The sequence below is a fragment of the Sus scrofa genome, chromosome 9 (assembly GCF_054392235.1).
Source record: "Sus scrofa isolate SSC_HxYL_T2T_F1_AM1 chromosome 9, Sscrofa_HxYL_maternal_Yorkshire_Landrace_v2.0, whole genome shotgun sequence".
Lineage (NCBI taxonomy): Eukaryota > Metazoa > Chordata > Mammalia > Artiodactyla > Suidae > Sus > Sus scrofa.
This window is the reverse complement of record NC_139391.1, coordinates 35488473-35511171: the sequence shown is the minus strand read 5'-3', so window position 1 is coordinate 35511171 and position 22699 is coordinate 35488473. Positions and strand designations below refer to the sequence as shown.

At 36.3% G+C, this 22699-nt stretch overlaps 2 protein-coding genes across 31 annotated transcripts in view; one reads left to right on the top strand and one right to left on the bottom strand.

The window, feature by feature from the left end:
- Window positions 1-1397, bottom strand: part of GRIA4 (glutamate ionotropic receptor AMPA type subunit 4) — a 362056-nt gene extending 360659 nt beyond the window's left edge. For 20 of the 29 annotated variants that reach the window (XR_014815154.1, XR_014815156.1, XR_014815155.1 and 17 more), the window contains exons 1-2: window positions 1091-1397; window positions 448-623 (exon numbers count right to left, since the gene is read on the bottom strand). Coding sequence is in view for 16 of the 29 variants with exons in the window: in XM_084975905.1 (XP_084832031.1) it covers window positions 448-535 (88 nt within the window). In the remaining 13 variants the exon portion in view is untranslated. Of the gene's footprint in view, window positions 1-447; window positions 911-1090 lie in introns of those variants that run through there. The other 9 variants (XR_014815150.1, XR_014815152.1, XR_014815148.1 and 6 more) reach the window with 1 other exon arrangement.
- Window positions 836-18564, top strand: LOC110255428 (uncharacterized). Of its 2 annotated transcripts, XR_014815164.1 has the most exons (3): window positions 1505-1628; window positions 1788-1869; window positions 16037-18564. XR_014815164.1 is itself a non-coding variant. In XM_084975930.1 (2 exons), the coding sequence occupies exon 1, from the start codon at window positions 836-838 to the stop codon at window positions 1541-1543; it is 708 nt and encodes a 235-aa protein (XP_084832056.1). In that variant the 3' UTR covers window positions 1544-1628; window positions 1788-3234. The 2 variants fall into 2 exon arrangements, 1 of the variants encoding a protein (XP_084832056.1); XM_084975930.1 differs by lacking the exon at window positions 16037-18564 and having other exon boundaries at window positions 836-1628; window positions 1788-3234.
- The last annotated feature ends 4135 nt before the right edge of the window (window positions 18565-22699 follow it).

The window sequence follows — 22699 nt, the reverse complement described above, 5'->3', positions numbered from 1 at the left end:
AGCAAGAAAGCTGCGGTGTAGAGCACGGGAAGTGTGTGTGTGTGTGTGTGTGTGTGTGTGTGTGGTGTTGTTTTGTTTTTTGGTTTGTTTAACAAACTCGATATCCTTGCAAGCTCTAAGAAAAAAAAATGAGATAAAATGCAGTCAAACCTCATAGAGGTGTTTCCCCCCCTCCCCAAACTTATTCCAGTGCTACTTAAGCGACGTGAGCCAAAGGTGGAAATTAGTGGAGTATGGACTGAGGACGAATGGGTGGGCAGCTATGTGCTGTTCCAACTGAACCTGCACCAAAGAAGCAGTCTTTTCATAAAGGGGAGAAAGGAAGAGAGAAGCAGAGGGGAAAGCCGCAGAAGGTTCTCCTAAATTGCCTATCAGCAACTCATTTAACTCACTTTAGGATATCTGCTACCGCCACCCACATACATACCCCACCCGAACATTGCTTACCTATTTGCACGCTGCTCGGAAAGGCTCCCATGGCGAGTCCCCAAAATCCAGAAAATAACAAGACAATCTGTCTGCAAATAATCCTCATCTTCTTTTCTCCTCTCCCTGGCGCGCGCTCTCTCTTTCTCTCGCACTCTTCCTAAATGCTGTTCAGAGAGACATTGAAGACTATGGCGCTAAAATTAAAAACAACCAAAAAAAGAAAAAAAAAAAAAAAGGAGAGAGATTTGGGTGGTTTAGGATTATGACTATGTCCCTTTAGCAATCCATCCCGAGCTGCCAGATTTTTTCCGCAGTCTCCATAGCCCTGGGAGAGGTTTTTCTGTCCGGCTGCAAATGTTGCACATGCAAAAGATGGTGGTGGAGCGGCTAGTGGCTGCTCGCAGGGATGAGACATGCGCTCTATCTGTGCCTCACTCGCACTCGCGCTCTGCCCTCGCTTTCTCACATACACACAAACACTGGCGCCGAGGCCGCCGCCAGCGCTCCGCCGCTCCCGCCCGCCGCCACCCCTAAGCCTGCGCTAGCCCGGAACCTAGCGGTCCCCCCCCGCCCCCCACTGCGTCCCTCACCCGAGCGCGCGGCACTCCTTCCGCACGCCCCTCGCCCACCGCACGGCAGGCTTCACCCCTTGGGTGCTCACCCGAGCGCCTCAGTCTCTCCGACGCTCCTGAGCCAATTCTGGACACAGGTTTTTCCTCTTCACCACTCACAGACTCCCGCCTCTCTTCCCGCGTCCGCCGAGGGTCCTGCTCTGGGGATGGGCACCCCCAGCGTCCTTCTCTTTGCTTTCCAGGCGGTTCTGCTTTGCCGCTGCACTTGGCGAGAAATTCAGCCGCGGGTCGTTTCCTCAAGCCCGGGTCAGGGCCTGGGGGAGTTAGTATTTCCCCATGTCCCCGGCCCCCTGCCGCATTCTTGCAGGCTCTCGGGAGGGCAGGCTGTTTCCCTCTGCTACAGCCCTGCCTTTCTCTCAGCCTCGCCCTCTCCTGCCACTGGGCTGCGCGCGGGGGACTCCGGTCCTCGCTGCAGCAAAGATTTCTCACCAGCAAACCGCCCCGAGAATCTGGAGAGCCTGAGACGGGAATGGATGAGGTGAATGGGCTCAGGAATGAGAAAAGGCGCAAAGGGCAGCCGCAGGCAGGTCTAAGAGGCTAGGACCAAGGAGGAAAGAACTGGTGGAGGTAAGGCTGGAGAAGAGACCTACAGAAGTTGAAACATTCTAGGAAAGCAAGCAAGGAAGAAAACGTTAATTCAAATAACAAAGTAGATGAGTGAACAGGGTGGGAAAAAGACTGAGAAATGAAAACTGAAAAGGGGCTTCTATGTTTGTTCTTTGAAAGGCATGGGACGAGGAATAAGAACTGCTTGACCTGTATAACAGGAAAAGTGATTGAGGAGTCCTTTCTTGCAGTCGCCTTTCAGGTAACACTTATCCTCTGTGCTGGGCTCATTCCAGGGATAGAAGGGACAAAGTTCAGAGGCTGATGGAGGATGTGAAAGACAGTGCTTGGGGTAGTGGGCACACGTGAGTATTTGTGCCTACTAGAAAAAAAAATTTTTTTTTTTTTTTTCATGCAAGTCTTTTCTTAACTGGGGCTCCAGAATACTCATTCTACTCCTTGTCACTGCAGAAATACCTAAGCACTGCACTGGTTATGTCAATAGTTGTTTGAGTGGGTAGAGGAAAAATTAACTTTCCTAGAAATTTTAGAGCTAAAGTGTCACTGCCTTTCCAGTGGTCACCTTTAAGACTTGATTTCACTTGGCTTGGAGTCTGTACCACACTCTGAGAGACTGGCTGCAGTAGCAATGAATGACAGCTTTCTGATTTCCTCTGTATGGTTTGAGATCTCCTGATCTAGACAGTAGGTCCAATCCCCTCATTCCATTAAACTGTGAGAGAAAGTGTTTTAAATCCTTACATTCCTTTGGGTGCCATTGGTTGGATCCTATTATTTTAGAGCCCAGAAAGTTGGGTTAAATCAGTTAAAGCCAAGCTTCTGAGGAATTGTTAGAGGGAGAGATTATCCTTGAAGGTTAACTATAAGAAATTTTAGAAATCTTCTGGTATGTTACCTTCATTTAATATATTAGTGTCTTCTACACCTAAAGTACTGTTTTCCATTACATTTTACAAAAGAATATTGCAAGTATGTATGTTTATCTGATGTAACCTTTGGGAAAAGAAGTGAAAGAACTGATCAAAGTGAAGTTGTTACAGGGGCCCTACCTGGTAAAGGCTTTTTCTGACATGTGTACTCCCTTTACTCCTTCAAGTCTCCTTTTGTTACATATCACCAATCACCACTATTTGGAGTTTGAGGATGACATTTACTAGTCCCTGCTAAAACTTCAGAGCGCTTTTCTTCAGAGTGCTTTTCTAAGTTCTGAATTTTGTTTTTAAAATCACAGCTTGTTGTTGTTGTTACTTATCCACTTTTCTGTTACTGAGTGTTATGACAAGAAACTTAATTGTGAATAATTGAATGTCACAAATCATACATTTGTCATTTTAGTTTTTAAAGCTTTAGTGTTCCAAGTCAAGTGGGATTAAAAATGTTTTCCTTTTTGTCTTTTCTGTCAATGTAAAAACCAAGGTGGAAATAAGATTTTTCTGTTTTTCTGATAAGAAGGCAATAAAATAGACCACATAAAATTCAAGATGAATTTAACTTAAATTAAAATTTCAAAACCCACCAAATCATTAAATGCATTACCAAGTTGGGCAATTATTGAAGTTCTCCCTAATGCATAGAGGCAGTTATTAACTTTTATTCTTCTCAAAAATGAAAAGATTTGAGCTTTCATAGGAAGTAATGCTACCATCAATATAGATGCGGGACAAATTTTTTGTTTTTTGATTTTTTAATCTAACCTTCATAATGACACCATGGCTAATATGATCACAGATCACAAAACTATATTTTTCCAAAACAGTCATCTGTTTTTGAACTTCCATTTTCCAGTTAAACTATCCAGTTTACTTTTATGAATCTAAATTATCTTTCTCTGTAGAATACCTCTTATGTATCTCTCTATCCATATCTATATCCATATGGGTATACTTATAGATATATCTGCATGTCATGCCTGTCTTTAAGATGCATCCAAATGGAAAGAGTTTTGGAGTTAGCTAGGAAGGAAGGCAAGTGGAGGCTGTGCCAGAAGTTGTGCATTTGTAAATAACAGAAGCGATAATTGATAATGCTGAAGACAAAGCAGTGAAGAATTAAAATATGCCTAGTAATGGTACAGCTAACACCTGCACTTTCAATCTTGAGTTTCTGGTCCTCCAAACCATTTTATAAATCTGACTTGCAATATATCGCCTATTATCCCAAATATGAATTTACATGTAGAAAACAATTACTTGAGCATTTGTAAAGGCAAAGGTAAAAGATCTGGCTATATCACTATGAAAAATTCGAAGGATTATAACTAGCTGAGAAAACCAAAGACAACTATGTTTTATTTTATTGCTTTTGTGTTCTTCTAAGTAAATATTCCACAGTTTTCTGATTTTTCAATGTAGTAACATATTAAATGAAGATATCCTATCAGAAGACTTGTAAAATTCTTATAGTTGCCCAACTCTCTGAAGTCAATTCAGCTAGTATTTGGGCAGTCCTGCTATGGGAAGGGCCCTGGTACTCTGGAGAATCCACAGATGAACATGCCACAGCTCCTAGTCAAAATGCTCACATGGTGTGGCAGAATGTGATCATATAGTGTCGCTGAATCATTGTCAAGGAGCAGAGGAGAAAGAGTACATGGAGTGTATCAGGGAAGGTTTTGCAGAGAATTTTCAATGAGAAGAGATAGAGATAGAGAGACAAATATAGCTTTCTAAGTAGAAAAATGATGTCTAAGGACCTGACGCTGTTTGAGGGTACAAACTTGGAAATGTAGAGGATGATAAGAACAGAAAGTCACGCTGGGACATTAATGGAGCATATTTAATGAATTGTTTGGGATATTGAAACATTCTGTGAGGAGGTGCCTGGTATGTATGTATCAGTGTGTATAAATATATGTGTGTGTGTATTTTTTTGATAGAGTAATACTATAATTAGGTATTCCACTTTTAGAAAGGAAACATTGGTGATAGTGAGGTTGTTTGGTGATGTAAATCAAGAAAGGCAGGAGCTGGGACTGGTTTATAAGTCTGTAGATTGCCCTTTCAGAAAATCAAGTGAGATGGGACAAAGATGTGGAGTAGGACAGTAGAAAAGAAACAAGACAAGGGAAATCAGAGAGCTATTGCTGATATAAAACTGATAGGGCACACTCATCACTGGGTGGCGAGTCATGGGAGCATGGTGCATATTTAGGAGTTAATATTGAAAGTAACCTCAAGTTTGAACCTGAATATTCTAAAAAGAAGCTGCAGTATTCAGCAAGTTGGTGATATCTTCAATAAGAAAAGAAACATAGAAGAAAGGCAAGTTTGTTGGGAAATAGGCCTTTCATCAAGTTATTCACATTCAAATATATATATATATTTATATATATATATAAATATATATATGGCACCTATGATGTGTGTTTACTGTCCGAGTGCTTGAGATATAAAGGTGAACAAAACAAAATCCTGGCTATTACTGGAAGATTCCTAATATTTTTGAACTCTCACTGTTGTACTAAGGCCTTACATATATCATTTGATCTGCAGAAAAATTTGTGTCATTAAATTGATTAGGAAGCTCATCTAAAGTTTACAATTCTTCTGCAAGTTTATATCCTTAGTAACTGCTAAAACCAAGAGCTAGGGATAAAACTCAGGTCTGTCTGATTTCAGAGATCATGCTGTCCTCATCAAAATCTGCTGAGTTAACGAGTTTCAAGGGCAATAAGGGGTCTGGAAGCTAAAAAGTATACTGGAGGAATCCACAATATTTAGAAACGCAGAACGGTTTGTCTGCTTCAAAGACCTCAGGCTTTTATAGTAAAATAAATAGGTTCATATTTAGGCCCCTAGCTTCTTGGCCACATTACTTTGGATATATTACTTAACTTTTCTATTCTGATAGAATATATGTAAACTTTCAGCACAGTTCTGGCACATCATAGGCAATTCTTATTAATAAAGAGTTGCCAAAAGTATGATCAGGTTTCCAAGAGAGGGAGGCATGGGCAAAATAGGAAGTCTCATTCCAATTTTGAGGGAATCCAAGAAGAACTCACAAAGAAAGAGTTTGAACTGAATTTTTATGGATATGTTTTATGGATCAAGACATGATCAGGCATATGCCTTTCTACATACTGCTAAAAGTTTGGTGTAACTGGACTTAAGGTTGTACTGGAAGAAATACTGCAAGTGAGGTTGGAAAGCAAAGCAAAGGATAATTATTAATTGACTCAGCAGTCTTGTTTGCATCTCATAGAAATAGAAAAATCATGAAAGGCTGTCAGCAAAGGGGTAAAATGATCAGATTAGCATCTTAGGGCCAAAAGCTTGATGTGTGTAGTAAATATTATATGAGACTGGAGGCGGGGAAAGAAATTTGGAAGCTGAAGATATAGTCTAGGTTAAAAAAAAATGATGTGTGAATAAAGCTATCAATGGTAGAATTTACTTTAAATCATACTTTTAGATTTCTATCCTAAATATACACTAACGTAATTGTAAAAGTTGAATGTATAAGCTATGTATTACTGTTTATCATAACAAAACCGAAAATAACTCGTGTTCTTTGAGATGATACTATGTTATAAGCAGTGGTATATCTAAACTTGGAGTGCTGTTCAATGGAAGAGAATTGCCTCTACCACCATGGAGTGATCTCAAGGATATATTATGTGAGGGAAAGGAAGGTAGAGACATGTACACTAGCATTTATCCAAATGAAGGAGTATTTCCTCCAGGGACAGAAAATTAGGGTGAGGAGGAAGGAGCAATAAACTTCCTTAGCTACTCAGAGTTTCATTATCTTAATTTATTTTAAAGCAGATAATTCTGACTTATCCTCTCGAGTGGTATATCTCCTAAAGACAAAAATAATTGCAAAAAACAACTTACACTGTCTTCATTAATCGTATTGTTGATGCTAGAATTGATAGTGCTGTTCTGAGAAAGTTGTGTATATATTGTTACAGGAGGCCAATGAATTATTATGCTGGTGTTGTTGGAAAAAAGCATTAGAGAAAGGTGAAATATATTTAAGGTCAGAGAGGATAAGTAAAAAAAAACCTAGTAGTTTTGAATTTGAATTCAAAGTTTCAGTATGGATTAATAATTTATTTTACATTTTCAGTGAAATATGTATTTTCTAGTTCTACACACTAAAGGCTTAGAAATAATGACCAGTCTATTAAAAATCAACATGACTTGTACACAGATTGTAGTATCTAATATGATCCACTACTAAAAGACATTTCAAGACTAAGGAAATGATTCATTCCAAGTCTGTGGAAGGAATTGTACAAAATGCACTTGGAACATTGTGTCATAACAGAAAGAAAAGAAGCCATTATAATTACTGAGTTCATATCAAGAGAATCAGCAGCCAACTGAAAGAGCTTCCCATTGGCTAAAAATGGGAAAATTTATGTTAAGAAGGAAGAATGCTTGCATTATATTATAACACATCATTGTTAAATCTATGGCATCATAGTGATAATTTTGAAAAGAGACACCTTATTTTTTAGCAAAATTTGTAATTAAGATACAGTTGATTTTAATGTTATGCCGATTTCTGCTGTATAGCAAAGTGATCCAGTAATACATATATATATATACACATTCTGTTTCTTATATTATCATCCATCATGATCTATCCCAAGATATAGTTCCCTGTGCTACACAGCAGAACTACATTGCTTATCATTCTAAACGTAATACTTTGCATCTACTCACCCCAAACTCCCAGTCCATCCCACTCCTTCTCTACTCCCTCTTGGCTGCCACAGGTCTTTCTCTATAAGTTCGGTTTTGTAGATAGGTTCATTTGTGCCATATTTTAGATTCTATGTATCAGTGATATCACATAGTATTGGTCTTTCTCTTTCTGACTTACTTCATTTAGTATGAGAATCTTGGTTCCATCCACGTTGCTGCCTGTGGCGTTATTTAGTTCTTTTCATGGCTGAGTAAGATTCCATTGTAAATATCTAGCACAGCTTCTTAATCCATTCATCTGTTGATGGACATTTAGGTTGTTAACATGTCTTGGCTACTATGAATAGTGCTGCACTGAACACTACAGGCGTGTATATCTTTTTGAATTATAGTTTTGTCTAGACATATGCCCAGGAGTTGTGATTGCTGAATCATACGGTAGGTCTATATTCAGTTTTCTGAGGAACCTCCATACTGTTTTCCATAGTGGTTGTACTAATTTGCATTCCCACCAAGAGTGAGAAGGGTTCCCTTTTCTCCATACCCTCTCCAGCATTTGTTATTTGTAGGCTAATTAATGATGGCCATTCTGACCAGTGTGAGGTGGTAACTCTTTTTTTTTTTTTTTTTCTCTTTTTATGGCTGTGCCTGTGGCATACGGAGACTCCCAGTCTAGGGGTCCAATAGGAGCTGTAGCTTCTGGCCTATGCCACAGCCACAGCAACACCAGATCCTAGCTGAGTATGTAACCTACACCAAAGCTCACAGCAATGCTGGATCCTTAACCCACTGAGTGAGGCCAGAGATTGAATCTGCATCCTCATGGATAATAGTAGGGTTTGTAACCCACTGAGCCACAAAAGGAACTCCTCCACATGTCTTCTTTAGAGAAATGTCTATGTGGGTCTTCTGCACATTTTTTGACTGAGTTTTGTTGTCATTGTTGAGTTGTAAGAGTTGTCTGAATATTTTGGAGATTAAGCCCTTGTCAGTTGCATCTTTTGCAACATCCTCTCCCATTCTCTGGGTTGCACTTTTTTATGGTTTCATTTCCATATTTTTTAATGATTTCCTTTGTAAGTCTTTCCACAAACACTTGTAATTTTCATTAGGTCCCATTGGTTTATTTTTGTTTTTATTTATATTGGCTTGGGACACTGACATAGGAAAACATTTTTGTACAGTGGATGTCAGAGACTGTTTTGCCAATGTTATCTCCTAGGAGTTTTACAGTGTCATGTCTTATGTTTAAGTCTTTAAGCTGTTTTGAGTTTATTTTTGAGCATGGTGTGAGGGTGTACCCTAGATTCTTTGATTTACAAGCAGCTTTTCCCAGCACCACTTACTGAAGAGACTTTTTCCCATTTTATATTCTTGCTCCTTTGTTGAGGAGTAATTGACCATAGGTGTCTGGATTTGTTTCTGGGCCCTCTATTCTGTTCTATTGTCTGTTTTTTTGTACCAGTACCACACTGTCTTGATTACCATAGCTTTGTAATGTTGTCTGAAGTCTGAGAGAGTTATGCCTCTTGCATTTTTTTTTCCCCTCAAAATTGCTTTGGCAATTCTAAGTCTTTTAACAGTTATACATTAATTTTTGGATTATTTTTTCTAGTTCTGTGAACAATGTAATGTGTAATTTTATAGGAATAACATTAAATCTTTGTTTGGGTAGTATGGACATTTTAACAATATTAATTCTTCCAATCCAGGAGCATGGTATATCTTTCTCTTTCTTTGAATCTATTTTAATCTCCTTTATTAATGTTTTGTAGTTCTCAGCATAAGTGTCTTCATGTCCTTGGTCAGGTTTATTACTAGGTATTTTATTTTGGGGGATGTGATTTTAAAAGTTATTTTTTATATTCCCTTTCTAATATTTCATTGTTAGTATACAGAAAGGCAACTAATTTCTAAATGTTAATCTTTTATCCTGCTACTTTGCTAAATTTGCTAATCAATTCAAGTAGTTTTTGTGTGGAGTCCTTAAGATTTTCTATGTATAGTATCATGTTATCTCCATAGTAACAATTTTACCTCTTCTTTTCCAATTTGGATACCTTTTACTTATTTATTTTTGTCTGATGGCTGTGGCTAGGACTTCCAATACTATGTTGAATAAAAGTGGTGAGAGTGTCTTGTTCCAGATTTTAGCAGGAAGGCTTTCAGCTTTTCTCCATTGAATATTATATTGACTCTGGGTTTGTTGTAAATGGACTTTGTTATGTTGAGATATGTTCCCTCTACACCCACTTTGGTAAGAGTTTTTATCACAAATGGATGTTGGATTTTGTCAGATGATTTTTTTTGCATCTATTGAAATGATCGTGTGGATTCTCACTTTTTTTTTGTTAAAGTGATATATGACATTGACTGATTTGTGTATGTGGAACCATCCTTGTGAACTTGGGATGAATCCCATTTGGTTATGGTATATTTTTCTTATGTGTTGTTGGGTTCGGTTTGCTAAATTTTTTGAGAATTTTTCCAACTGTATTCATCAAAGATATTGGCCTATAATTTTCTTTTCTTGGTGGTGTCTTTGTCTGGTTTTGGTATTAGGGTGATGGTGGCTTCATAAAATGTCTTTGGGAGTGATTCTTCTTCTTCAATCTTTTAGAAGAGTTTAAGAAGGATGGGTATAAGTTCTTCTTTGTATGTTTGGTAGAATTAGCCTGTGAAGCCATCTGGCCCTGGACTTTTGTTTTGTTTGTAGGGAGGTTTTTTGTTTTGTTTTGTTTTAAAATTACGTATTCAATTTCATTGCTAGTATTCAGACTGTTCAAATTATCTATTTCTTCTTAATTCAGTTTTGAAGCACTGTATGTTTCTAGAAGGTTGTCCATTTCTTCTAGGCTTTCAAACTTATTGGCATATAATTATTCATAGTATTCTATCTTTTTATTGTATTTCTATCATACTGTTGAGATTTTTCCTTTTTTATTTCTTGTTTTGGGCTGTGAGTGTGAGTTTTTCATTTTTGTTTACTCTTTCAAAGAACCAGATCTTGGTTTTATTAATTTTTTACTATTGTTTTTTATCACTTTTTAAAATTGATTTCCTGTCTGATCTCTCTTATTTCCTTCCTTCTGCGGTTTTGTTCTTTTTTTTTTTTTTTTTTTTTTTTTTCGAGAAAGGCCTGTATCACTGTTAACTTCCCTCTAAGAACTGCTTTTGCGGTATCCCATAGATTTTTTTTTTTGTCTTTTGGCTGTTGTTGCTATTTCTTGGGCCGCTCCCGCGGCATATGGAGGTTCCCAGGCTAGGGATTGAATTGGAGCTGTAGCCACCAGCCTACACCAGAGCCACAGCAACGCGGGATCCGAGCCGCGTCTGCAACCTACACCACAGCTCATGGCAACGCCGGATTGTTAACCCACTGAGCAAGGACAGGGACTGAACTCGCAACCTCATGGTTCCTAGTCGGATTCGTTAACCACTGCACCACAACGGGAACTCCCAGTATCCCATAGATGTTTTTATGATTATGTTTTCATTGTCATTTGTCTCAAGGCATTTTTTTTTTTTTGTCTTTTTAAGGCCACACCTGAGGCATATGGGGGTTTCCCAGGCTAGGGGTCGAACTGGAGCTGTAGCCACTGGCCTACGCCACAGCCACAGCAGTGCCAGATCCTTAGCCCATGAGCAAGGCCAGGGATCAAACCTGCAACCTCATGGTTCCTAGTCAGATTCATTTCTGCTGTACCATTATGGGAATTCCAAGGCATTTTTTTTAAATTTCCTTTTTGATTTCTTCACTGACTCATTGATTTTTTGATAGCATGTTGTTTAGTCCCCATGTAGTCCATTTTTTTCTCATTTCTTTTCCTGTGGTTGATTTCTAGTTTCATGCCATTGTGGTCAGAGAAGATGTTTGAAATAATTTCTGTACTCTTAAATTTGTTGAGGTTAATTTTGTACACCAGTGTGTGATCAATCCTAGAGAGTGTTCCATGTGCACTTGGAAAGAATGCATATTCTGTTTCTTTTCAATGTATGTCCTGAAATTATCAATTAAGTCTAACTGTTCTATTATGTCATCTAGGATCTCTGTTGCCTTATTGATTTTCTGTCTAGAGGATCTTTCCATTGATGGGAGTGAGTGTTAAAATCTTCTACTCTTAGTGTATCCCTATCAACTTCTCTTTTTATGTCTGTTAGTATTTGTTTTATGTATTTGGATGTTCCTGTATTAGGGGCATATATATTGATGGGTATAATATTCTCTTCTTGAATGGATCCTTTTATCATTAGTGTTCTTCTTTTTCTTTCTTTATGGCTTTTGTTTTAAAATCCATCTTGTCTAATATGAGTATTACACCTCTTTCCTGTTATTTTTGTTGGTATGAAATAACATTTAGTATCCCCCCACCCTCAGTTTATACATATCTTTTGCCCAAAGTGTGGATCTTGTAGGCAGCATATTGTAGGCTCCTTTTTTTTTTTTAATCCAGTCTGCCACTCTATGTCTTTTTTTTTTTTTTTTTTTGATTGGAACGTTCAGTCCATTGACATTTTATGATAATTACTGATAAATATATTTATCACCGTTTTAAACCTTGTTTTCCATTTGATTCTATGTTTCACCTTTGTTCCTTTCTTTCTCTATTTTTGGTTGAGTGATTTCCTTTCATTTTATGCTTGTGTCCCCTTCTTTTTAGTTTTTGTGAATGTTTTGTTTGGATTTGATTTGTGGTTGCCACAGGTGGTGCCTGGTCATGGGACTTTAAGTTGGTGCTGGACTGCGCCCACCTCAGTTTTCTGAGATGGCTGAGGTGGTTTGCATCTGCCTGTGTAGCCTGTTGAAGAGATTCCCTGCTGCCTGAGAGCCTGTGTGCACAGAGGCATGGCTCTCTAGTTGCTTCCTGCTGTTTCCACACAGCAAACCCTAGTCCTTTCCCCAGAATTGACCTCAGTAGCTGGAGTCTCAGTGTCCAGCTCCCACCCAAGTGTCCCTGGCTGCATGGGGTGGTGGTACAGATCATCTGTGAAGCTCTCTCTTCTTTTCCCCATCTCACACTGGCTTTTGTGCTTTTCTCCGAGGCTTTGTGGCTCCCCCTCCATCCTGGCTGATCTCCCTATCAGTTAGGTGACCTTCCAAAATGCAGATTTCTTTCTTCTTTCATGCTTTTCTCTCAGGAATGATGGTCCTGTCCTGATTCCTTTTTTTTTCTCTTTTCTCTCTCTCTTTTTCCTTTTTGTTCTACCCAGTTATGTGGAGGGTTTCTTGACTTTTTTTGAGGTCTGATGTAGTCTGCCGGTTTCCAGTATATGTTCCATGTGAATCATTCTACATGTAGTATTTGCTGTTTTTTGTTTTTTTTTGTTTTTTTTTTTTTAATGTGTTTGTGGGAGAAGGTGAGCCCCATGTCCTACTCCTCCATCATCTTGATCCCATCTCCCAACTCATAATTTTTTAGAGTAAAATTTTCATTATGGTATAATATTTGATTTATAGAAGAGTTGAAAAGATACTTCAAAGAATTTCCCTAAAGCCTCACCTAATTTTGGTTTTCTTTAATGTTACCTTCTATTACTCTGGCACATTTGTCAAAACTAAGAAACCAAGGCTTGTTTCTTACTGTTTACTTAACTTTAGACTTTATTTAGATTTTACCATTTTTTCTGTTAGTATAATTTTCTGTTCCAGAATCCAATTCAGTATATTTTATTGCATTAGTTGTCATATCTCCTTGAGTCTCTTCTGTTCTGCAGCAGTTTCATTGTCTTTGTTTTTCATGACCTTGACAGTTGGGTGAGTACTAATCAGTTTTGTAGAATATCCCCCAATTTGGATTTGTATGATGCTTTTCTCATGCTAATTGAGATTAAAGACTTTTTTGGTAAGAATACCATGGAGGTGAAGTTCACTTCTTATCACATCACACCAGGGGTTCCATGCTATTGCCAGTGACATTGCTAGTGATAATCTTATTCAGTTGGTTAAAGTATGTTTGGCAAAGTTTCTCCACTGTAATATTGGTTTTGCTTTTCCATAATCTATTCCATAGAAATGTGTCATGAAGTATGGCTTGCTCTCAAGAATGGGAGAATATCTGCATATATTACTTGGAATTTTGCAAGGAAGTTCTTGCTCTTTTCCCCTCATTTTTTATTTAATCATTTGTTTATATCACTAGGGCCTATATTAATTGTACACTTTGGGTTATAATACAGTACCAGATTGTTTACTAATTACTTTGTTGATTAAATTAATCCATCTTTGGACATTTAGAGCTACTGATATGCCCTCATCCTATCAGGATTTTTTGGTTTGTTTGTTTTTAGTTTTTTAAAAAGTTGTATTGGGTTATATTTGACTTACAATCTTATATTAGTTTCAGGTGTATAGCAAAGTGAATTATATATATATGTGTGTGTGTGTATATGTATATATATATTCTTTCTTAGATTCTTTTCCCATATAGGTTATTACAGAATATTAAGTAGATTTCCCTGTGCTCTATAGTATGTCCTTGTTAGATATCTATTTTATATATAGTAGTATGTATAGGTTAATCCCACACTCCTAATTTATCCCTCCACTTCCCTTTGGTAATCATAAATTTGATTTTGAAGTCTGTATGTTTCTATTTTACAAATAAGTTCTTTTGCATGATTCTTAGATTCCACACGTAAGTAATATCATGTTATATTTGTCCTTGCCTGACTTACTTTACTTATCCTTTTGTTTTTTGAACACTTCTATGCTTATTATAATTACAGGATAATCCAGGATGATCTTATGTATTTTCTCTTCTAGACTTAGTATAGTACATTTTTTGAAGGAGTCCTGTTTCCTTTTATTAGAAGATGATGTTAGAAAAACAAAATCTGGACAATGGGTTTGCTCATTGTTACTGAGTTGTCAATGCCTCTAGGTTTTCACATAAGATAGAGATTTGAGACTTTATATATATATACACATATACTTTTATATATATATAATCTCTATCTTCATATATATTTATATACATCTATGTATCAAGCTAAATATAAGTTAATACTGATGTCGCTATCTTAAATCCAGCACTACAGAGTTTATTCTAGCTTTCCTTCTTTCTCGTTTTCCTTAGACATCAAAGGGAATAATGCATGTAATATCACATATCAGTGTTAAATCTATGACATCATAATGATAAGTTTAAGAAGTCAGCAATCTCATTAGCCTCCTTTATATAATGTTAGGAAACCAACTCATAATTTCTCTTCAAAGATGAGAAAGCTGGTTCCCACAATCAAACAAAATACATTTGCTTATGAAATAAAACTAAATTTAAGTTTTCCAAAACAATTTATAGCAATAATGTTTATACCTTATTTTTGTTTTCATCCATTGATAATTTCTGAAAACCCATGTCTACTGTTGTTGATTATCTACATGCCTGGAACACACTGAATTCAGTAGACATTAACATAAATTGATGACATTATTTATGGCATTCTGACCTATGAGAGGCCAGTGCATTATCCAGACTAATACCATCAATTTAATAATTTTTTAAATATATGCATTTAAATCATTTTTTGGCAGGGACTATTTTTTCAATGGGTATATATTTTTCTGCAGTTGAACTAATACTTTTTGATTTTCCATATAATTTGATGCAATCACTTTCCAGCATTAGGAACAATACCCTAGTGCCTCATGAGGTACATTGCTGTCCTTTTTATCTGTCAAACTTGCTTGAAATCAGCTCACTAATCTTGCCCTATAGCAGTTGCTTGATTAATCTTTTGTCATCTATCTACCTCACATGGTCTCTCTGTGAAACTGATTGACATTGTGCATGATTTTAATGCTGATAAATTATCTCTCTTTCAGAATCACAGAATACTCATTACATCAAAAAGATTACTTTCCTTGTTTTATGTTCTTCATCTCTCTGGAGTCACTGTATTTGAAAAGGGTCATAAAATAAGACTAATTCACTCATTCGTTCACCATTTATTTATACAACATTTACTATGGATCATGCTATCATGAAGGAATGAAAATCACTCCTCAAGATCCTTTAATTGTAAGGAACAGATACCATATTAGTGAAAATAACTTAGTCCCCTCCTTGTGGTGAGTAGGTTAAGGGTCTAGTGTTGTCACTGTAGTGGCTCAGATCATTGCTGTGGTGCAGGTTCCTGGCCCAGGAACTTCTACATGCTGTAGTCTTGGCCAAAAAAAAAAAAAAAAAAAAAAAGGATCTCAAGTACAGATAGATATACATAAACACACATATCCAAGTGAGTACAAAGAAATGTGTTCTAAACTTGGCATTTGTGGTAAAAAACCTAATGTGATTAATGTCCTTCAAGAGAGGGATTATATTAAGTTATACATGAATCTACCCCTACTTTAGCACTAGCTCCTTATTGTAATACCTATTCAAGAGTAGGAATGATCAAGTAAATTATCAGGAGAAATTTAGTATTTGAGCATTACAAAAACTGGAATGTTATCATTTGTTAAGAAATGGAGGGGCATCCCAGATGGAGGAAAGAAGATGGTGCATATTAGGAGCAACAAGTAGCCCAGAGATGGGAATCATGATGGTGATTCGTAGTTAGTAGGACTCAGGGTTATCACTAAAGTCAGGCATTATCACTAAAAAATATTTTATAGACAAATTGTCAAGTGGAACAAAATGCGGTGTCGAGACATATAATTCTCCCCTACCTTGTTTGTTAACAAATATTATTATATTTCTTCTAATAATGAAGTCATAAGTCATTTTGCTTAACTTGATTCATCTACAGGGAGTTGATGGAGAATTTATGAAATTGAGACAGGCTCTGACTTGGGATCTGGTATCTTCTGCTTGCACCTGGGTAAACATCTCCTCCAGCAACAAAATACAAAGAAACTATAAGGGATTGAAAATAACTGCATGCATGCACAGGTGGGGGCAAATTATGAACAAGATATAAAAAGACCAAAAACCCAAATGCTATTTCTGAGGAGCTGGGAGCAAATTCAGGGTACTGTGCATGAACTGTGCACACAGCACCACCAAGAGGGTGGGCAAACCACCCAAGCCATCCCTCCAGCCTGACCCCTGGATCCACTCCTCCGCTCACCCATATAAGGGACTGCTTCACGCCTCCCCCAACCCCCCACCCCTGCACCCTGGGAGCAAGCAAGAGAACCTGTTAGTCGTTTTTTGCTCCCTCATTTTGCAGCAAGAGTCCCAGTAAAGGCTTGCCTGAATTTCTTGTCTGGTCTCTTGTCAACTTTTTTTGATCAAGCAGTCCAAGAACTCTGGTCAACAACAAAATCACTTAAATAATCAAACTCCTCCAAAATGATATTTCAGATTTTAAAAAGTGACTATTATATTGTGTTTTCCAGTTTAAACAACTACATTGGACATATTCACAAAGTATGTGTTTAATATTTTAAAATTTCATTTGACTTTGGATAGTTTAATAGATGTCCATAATTGTTCTTTATTAAGCAACTGCTATGATACAAAATTGCAATTTTTAGTTCTTCAAACAATCTTTCAGTTTAGGTAATACTAGCCTTGTTTTAAGATGAGAAAATTAAAGCCTAGAGTGGTTAAGTAACAAGCCCAAATCACACAGCTAGTGTTGACACAGCAGGATTCAGAGAAACATTCAATTCCATAAATACCACGTATATTTATGAGAAAAGCCAAATGTTTGGTTTATACCAATTATCATCATTGCCTTGTCTTTGACTTAAGCTGACTTATGCATCTTTAATGAAGGAAAAATTATTTACATTAGTGTTTAGTAGAAATAGTACTGACTAAATCATTTAACACAAATGCCATGGTAACAAAGTTAGATCAATTATAATTGTTTTGGGAGTTCCCGTCGTGACTCAGTGAAAACGAATCTGACAAGTATCCAGGAGGATGCAGGATCAATCCATGGCCTCACTCAGTGGGTTAAGGATCCGGCTTTGCGCTGAAACAAAAAGACAAAAATAATAATGATAATTGTTTTATCAATTTAACAAATATAAATATTTGCCTTTTTAAGAAGGAAAAACTCAAAAGAAAATAAAATAAGCATACTCACTCTAGTTATATAGCCATCTGTTACTTGAAACAATCAAATGAGCCATCTATAATAGGAATTACCCTCTTCCCCAGTATCAATTATGTAAGTTCCAGTTACATTTAAGTTCTAAGCTTTTTTCCTGATTCTGGTTTTTTTCTTCTTTTTTTTAAATCACCTATGAAGATTGAGTTGTGTGTATTTAGTCACACCCCATCCAACTGCCTTCCCTTGAAAATATCCTTGACTATGACTGAATGTATTTTGCATAGCATTTTTAACAAAAATAACATGGAGCCATACTGATTTCACTTTTAAGATGATTCTGCTCACAAACCAGTCTGGTTTCATGAATGTTCAAAGCAGTCTGCAATGTTTGTCAGCCAGCACACTTCTTAGTTCAATGGAGAGATTATAGATAAGTTATTTTTGAAAGTGATTAATTACTACTCTCAATATAAACTGTTAAAATATGATTATGACAACATCATAATTTTATTCTAGAATAATGCAAAAGGGTATAGTGTTATATGGTATATATAATTATATATGATAGAATATTGCATATAAATCAGATGTATATTGAAGAAACATTAATGGTTATTTCAGGAATGTGGGATCATATGTGTTTTTTGCATATTTTATGTACTTTCAAAATTTTTTCCCTTTTTTTTTTTTTAGGGCCGCAGTGTGGCACATGGAATTTCACAGGCTAGGGGTCAAATCAGAGCTATAGCTGCTGGCCTATGCCACAGCCACAGCAATGCAGGTTCCGAGCCATATCTGTGACCTATACCACAGCTCATGGCAATGCCAGATACTTAACCCATTGAGCGAGACCAGGATTAAACCTGTGTCCTCATGGATACTAGTCAGGTTCATTACTGCTGAGCCACCATGGGTGGCTTCCTACTTTCAAAATTTTCTAAAATTAGCTTAGATTGCTTTTATTTTTATGTTTAAAAATATGCTTGACACCTCCAGCTCTGTTATTCTTTCTTAAGATCACTTGGATTATTCAGGGTCTTTTGTGTTCCCAAGCAAATTTTAGATTTGTTTGTTCTAGTTTGTGAAAAATGCCATTGGTGTTTTTATAGGGATTGCATTGAATCTATAGATTACCTTGGGTAAAACGGTCATTTTAACAGTATTAGTTTTTCTAATCCATGAACATGCTATATTTTTCTATCTGTTTGTATCATCTTCAATTTCTTTTGTCAGTGTCTTACAGTTTTTTGAGTAAAACTCTTTTACTTCCTTAGATTAATTTCTGAGTATTTTATTTTTTTGATGCATTTATAAATGGAATTGCATTCTATTTTCGATATTTTGCTATTAGTGTGTAGAAATGCAATAGATTTCTGTATATGAGTTTCGTATCCATTCTTAGTTTGTTTGTTTTAAATGTATAAAGAAAGCTAGAACATGGGTCAGATAGATGGTGCAAAGAAGCCACATGGCAGCTGTGTAGATGTCTGTATTATGAAAGACTTAACATTGTATAGACATGATAGTGGTATCAAGATTTTTCTGCATCTGGAGTTTTCTGCACTGTGACTCAGTGGAAACAAATCTGACTAGCATCCATGAGGACGCAGGTTCAATCCCTGGCTTCACTTAGTGGGTTAAGGATTTGGTCTTGCTGTAGCTGTGATATAAGGCAGCGGCTATAGCTCTGATTTAATCCCTAGCCTGGCAACCTCCATATGCTGTGGATATAGCCCTAAAAAGACAAAAAAGAAAAAAAGACTTTTCTGCATCTTTCTATTAATAAATAAAAATTAACATACACTCTAATATACATTTTATTATATATTTAGTGGTATTTATAAATTATTTTCATTTATTATCACTCTAACATATTAATATATTTAGACATTAAACCAATTCATGGAGAAAAGTGGCTGTGCATCCTTTGTAATTGATATAAATAAAATGTATATAATGAAATGAACCAAATACTCCTAGAACGACTATAAAAGCATGCAGAATATCTTGGTTGGAGAGTTCCCTTCGTGGCTCAGTGGTTAACCACCTGACTGGTATCCATGAGGATGCAGGGTTTGATCCCTGGCCTCACTCAGTGGGTCAAGGATCTGGTGTTGCTGAGAGATGTGGTGTAGGTCACAAATGATCCCATGTTGCTGTGGCTGTGGTGTAGGCTGGCAGCTGTAGCTCCAATTCGACCTCTAGCCTGGGAACTTCCATATGCTGCAGGTTTGGCCAAAAAAAAAAAAAAAAAAAAAAGAACATCTTGGTTGGAGTAGAATATATATCAAATAAATGAAATTCTTAGTAAGACAGTGAAGGAACATGTTAAATGGCTAGAAAATCTTGAGCATCAGTCAGGCTATAAAAATGTGTTGAAGAGGGATTAGGATTTATGTTTTCTTTTTCCCTTAATTTTATTTTTGGTGAGAGGAGGAGCCTACTTATACAATGATAAACAGTTGAATGAGACTTAACAGGGAGACAGATTAGATTCAAAGAAGGAATTTCTTTTCTTTTCTTCTTTTTTTGGGGGGGTCACTTTAGGGCCTTACCCAACAGCATATGGAGGTTCCCAGGCTAGGGGTCAAATTGGGCCTGTAGCCACTGGTCTACACCACAGCAACATCCACACCAGATCCAAGCCATAGCTTACAGCAACACAACATCCTTAACCCACTGAGCGAAGCAAGGGATCAAACCTGTATCCTCACTGATACTAGTCAGATTTGTTTCCGCTGAGCCATGATGGGAACTCCAGATTTATGTTTTCTGATGGTAGACTTTATGTCCATTTTTAGGTAAGCCGTGTAAATATGGGCATTAAAATGTAGGAAATAAAGAATATTTAAATTTCACTTTATTTTTGTAAGAGTAAAATCTATTGATTTCCATAAATATTATTTTTAAAATCTGTTAATAAAGTCTATTAACATCATATGCTTAATATTACAGTGTATTTTTATTTATTAGTGTTTTGTGACAGAGCAATGTGATCAAATATGCTTCCTTAGTTTTGAAGTTTTGCTTTAATTCTTTATAACACAGACATTTGAAGATCTGGTTATAATTTTGGTTTGTTTTGGTACTGGTTTTAATGTCTATCAAAGTTGAAAATATACCACAAATATTAAATATCCAAATGGAACAGATTTCCTGTATTTTGTTTGTCCAGTCACCATACTTATTTTTCAATCCAGCCCGCTAATTTTTCAAACTCTGTGTGTTGAAATCTTTTATTCAGTTTTTCTTTTTTTAAAATTTTATTTATTTATTTATTTATTTATTTTTGTCTTTTTGCTATTTCTTGGGCTGTTCCCGCGGCATGTGGAAGTTCCCAGGCTAGGGGTCCAATCGGAGCTTTAACCGCCGGCCTATGCCAGAGCCACAGCAACGCGGGATCCAAGCTGGGTCTGCAACCTACACCACAGCTCAAGGCAACGCCGGATCGTAAACCCACTGAGCAAGGACCAGGGACCGAACCCGCAACCTCATGGTTCCTGGTGGGATTCGTTAACCACCGTGCCACGACGGGAACTCCTCTTTTTTTTTTTAATGAGAACTCTTAGGATTTATTCTCTTAGCAACTTTCCCATATAACATAGACTGATGTTAATTATATTCATCAGGAGTACATTACATCTCTATTTATTTATATTGAAACTGGAAGTTTGTACTTTTGATTGCCTTCATCCAGTTCCTACTCCTCCAACCCCCTCATCTGTTAACTGTAAATCTGATCTTATTCTATGAGTTTGTTTGTTTTTGTTTGTTTTTGCAGTATAATTGAGATACAACACTGTCAGGTCTTGGTGTACAACAATGATTTGATATTGCTATGTGTTTTAAAATCATCATCTGGTTCTGATAACCAGATCTGTCACCATACAAAGATATTATATGATTATTGACTATATTCTGTATGCTATACATTTCATAACCATGATTCATTTATTTTGGAATTGGAAGTTTGTACCTCTTAAACATCATCACTGATTTGTTTCTTCCACCTTTAACCCTTTCATTTGGTTACTATCTGCTTGTTTTTGTATCTATGAATCTATGTCAGTTATATATGTATACATTATTTTTAATATAATTGTGCATAGTTTTTAAAATGTATGTGTAACATGTATATATATAGTATACAGAGATAGTTTCTGTAACATATTAGAGAGTAACAGTTTTATAACATATATAGAGTTTTATAAATAGTTTTTATAACATATAGTCTAATGTTTTAAAAAATCATCAGTATCAAATGCTGAATATTTGATCAGTGATTCCAGAGACCTCACTGGAAATATTTAGCATAGTTTGAATAATGTTCTGTCATAAATGTGACATATTTTAAAGACAGTATAAATTTTGAGTGCTAAAGTGTTTCATATCCATATATATTTAATGTACTCATCTAGACACTAATTGTTAACAGCAGTATTCAGAAAATTAAACAGTAATCCTTAAATTAGTTCAAAGTAGTTTTTTTTTTTAATAATCCAGACTTAATGAAGGGGCTGTTTTTATCAATGTTTAAGAATATTATGTTTTTGACATAGATTCTGTCATAATTGATTCACTGATAATCTTTCTTTTATTCTTTTTTTTTTTGCACTTTATTTATTTATTTATTTGTTGTCTTTTCGTCTTTTTCCAGGGCCGCACCCGCAGCATATGGAGGTTCCCAGACTAGGGGTCTAATCGGAGCTGTAGCCACCGGCCTACGCCACAGCTACAGCAATGCCAGATCCTTAACCCATTGAGTGAGGCCAGGGATAGAACCCACAACCTCATGGTTCCTAGTTGGATTCATTAACCACTGAGGCATGACGGGAACTCCTTTCTTTTATTCTTATAAAGATTTTACCTTTTTGCATTTCCTTTGATATAATGGGAAAATAAGACTGGTTGTGATTCATGAATTAATTTCAAATCCCTGAAATCTCATTGGCTTTTCTTTATTTAAAAGTTTTTTCAGGAAACTAAACATTCTAGTAGAAAGACAGGCAATAAAGTATTCCTATCTGTATCTGTATTTGTCTGTCTGTCTATCTATCTCTCATCATCATCAGTAATCATATACTTATGTAAATAGATCTAAATTTGCCTACTATATGATTTCAGGTAAAGATGAGTATGAAAGTGAGGAAAAAAAATAGTGATAGGAGAATACCATTTGCTTAAGCCATTCTTTCCAAACTTGATGTCAGTATTTATCTTTATTCAAACATCTCTTAATCAGTGTCTTTTAACATTTATTTTGTCCCAGCCACTGTCCCATATGGTGTGTGTACAATAGTGAATAATACAGACTTGTTTACAAGACTCTTAAAATCTATTTAAATTATAGTAATTAAGAATATTGTTGAGTGGCTAATGTGCATTAAATATTATGTGCATATATAA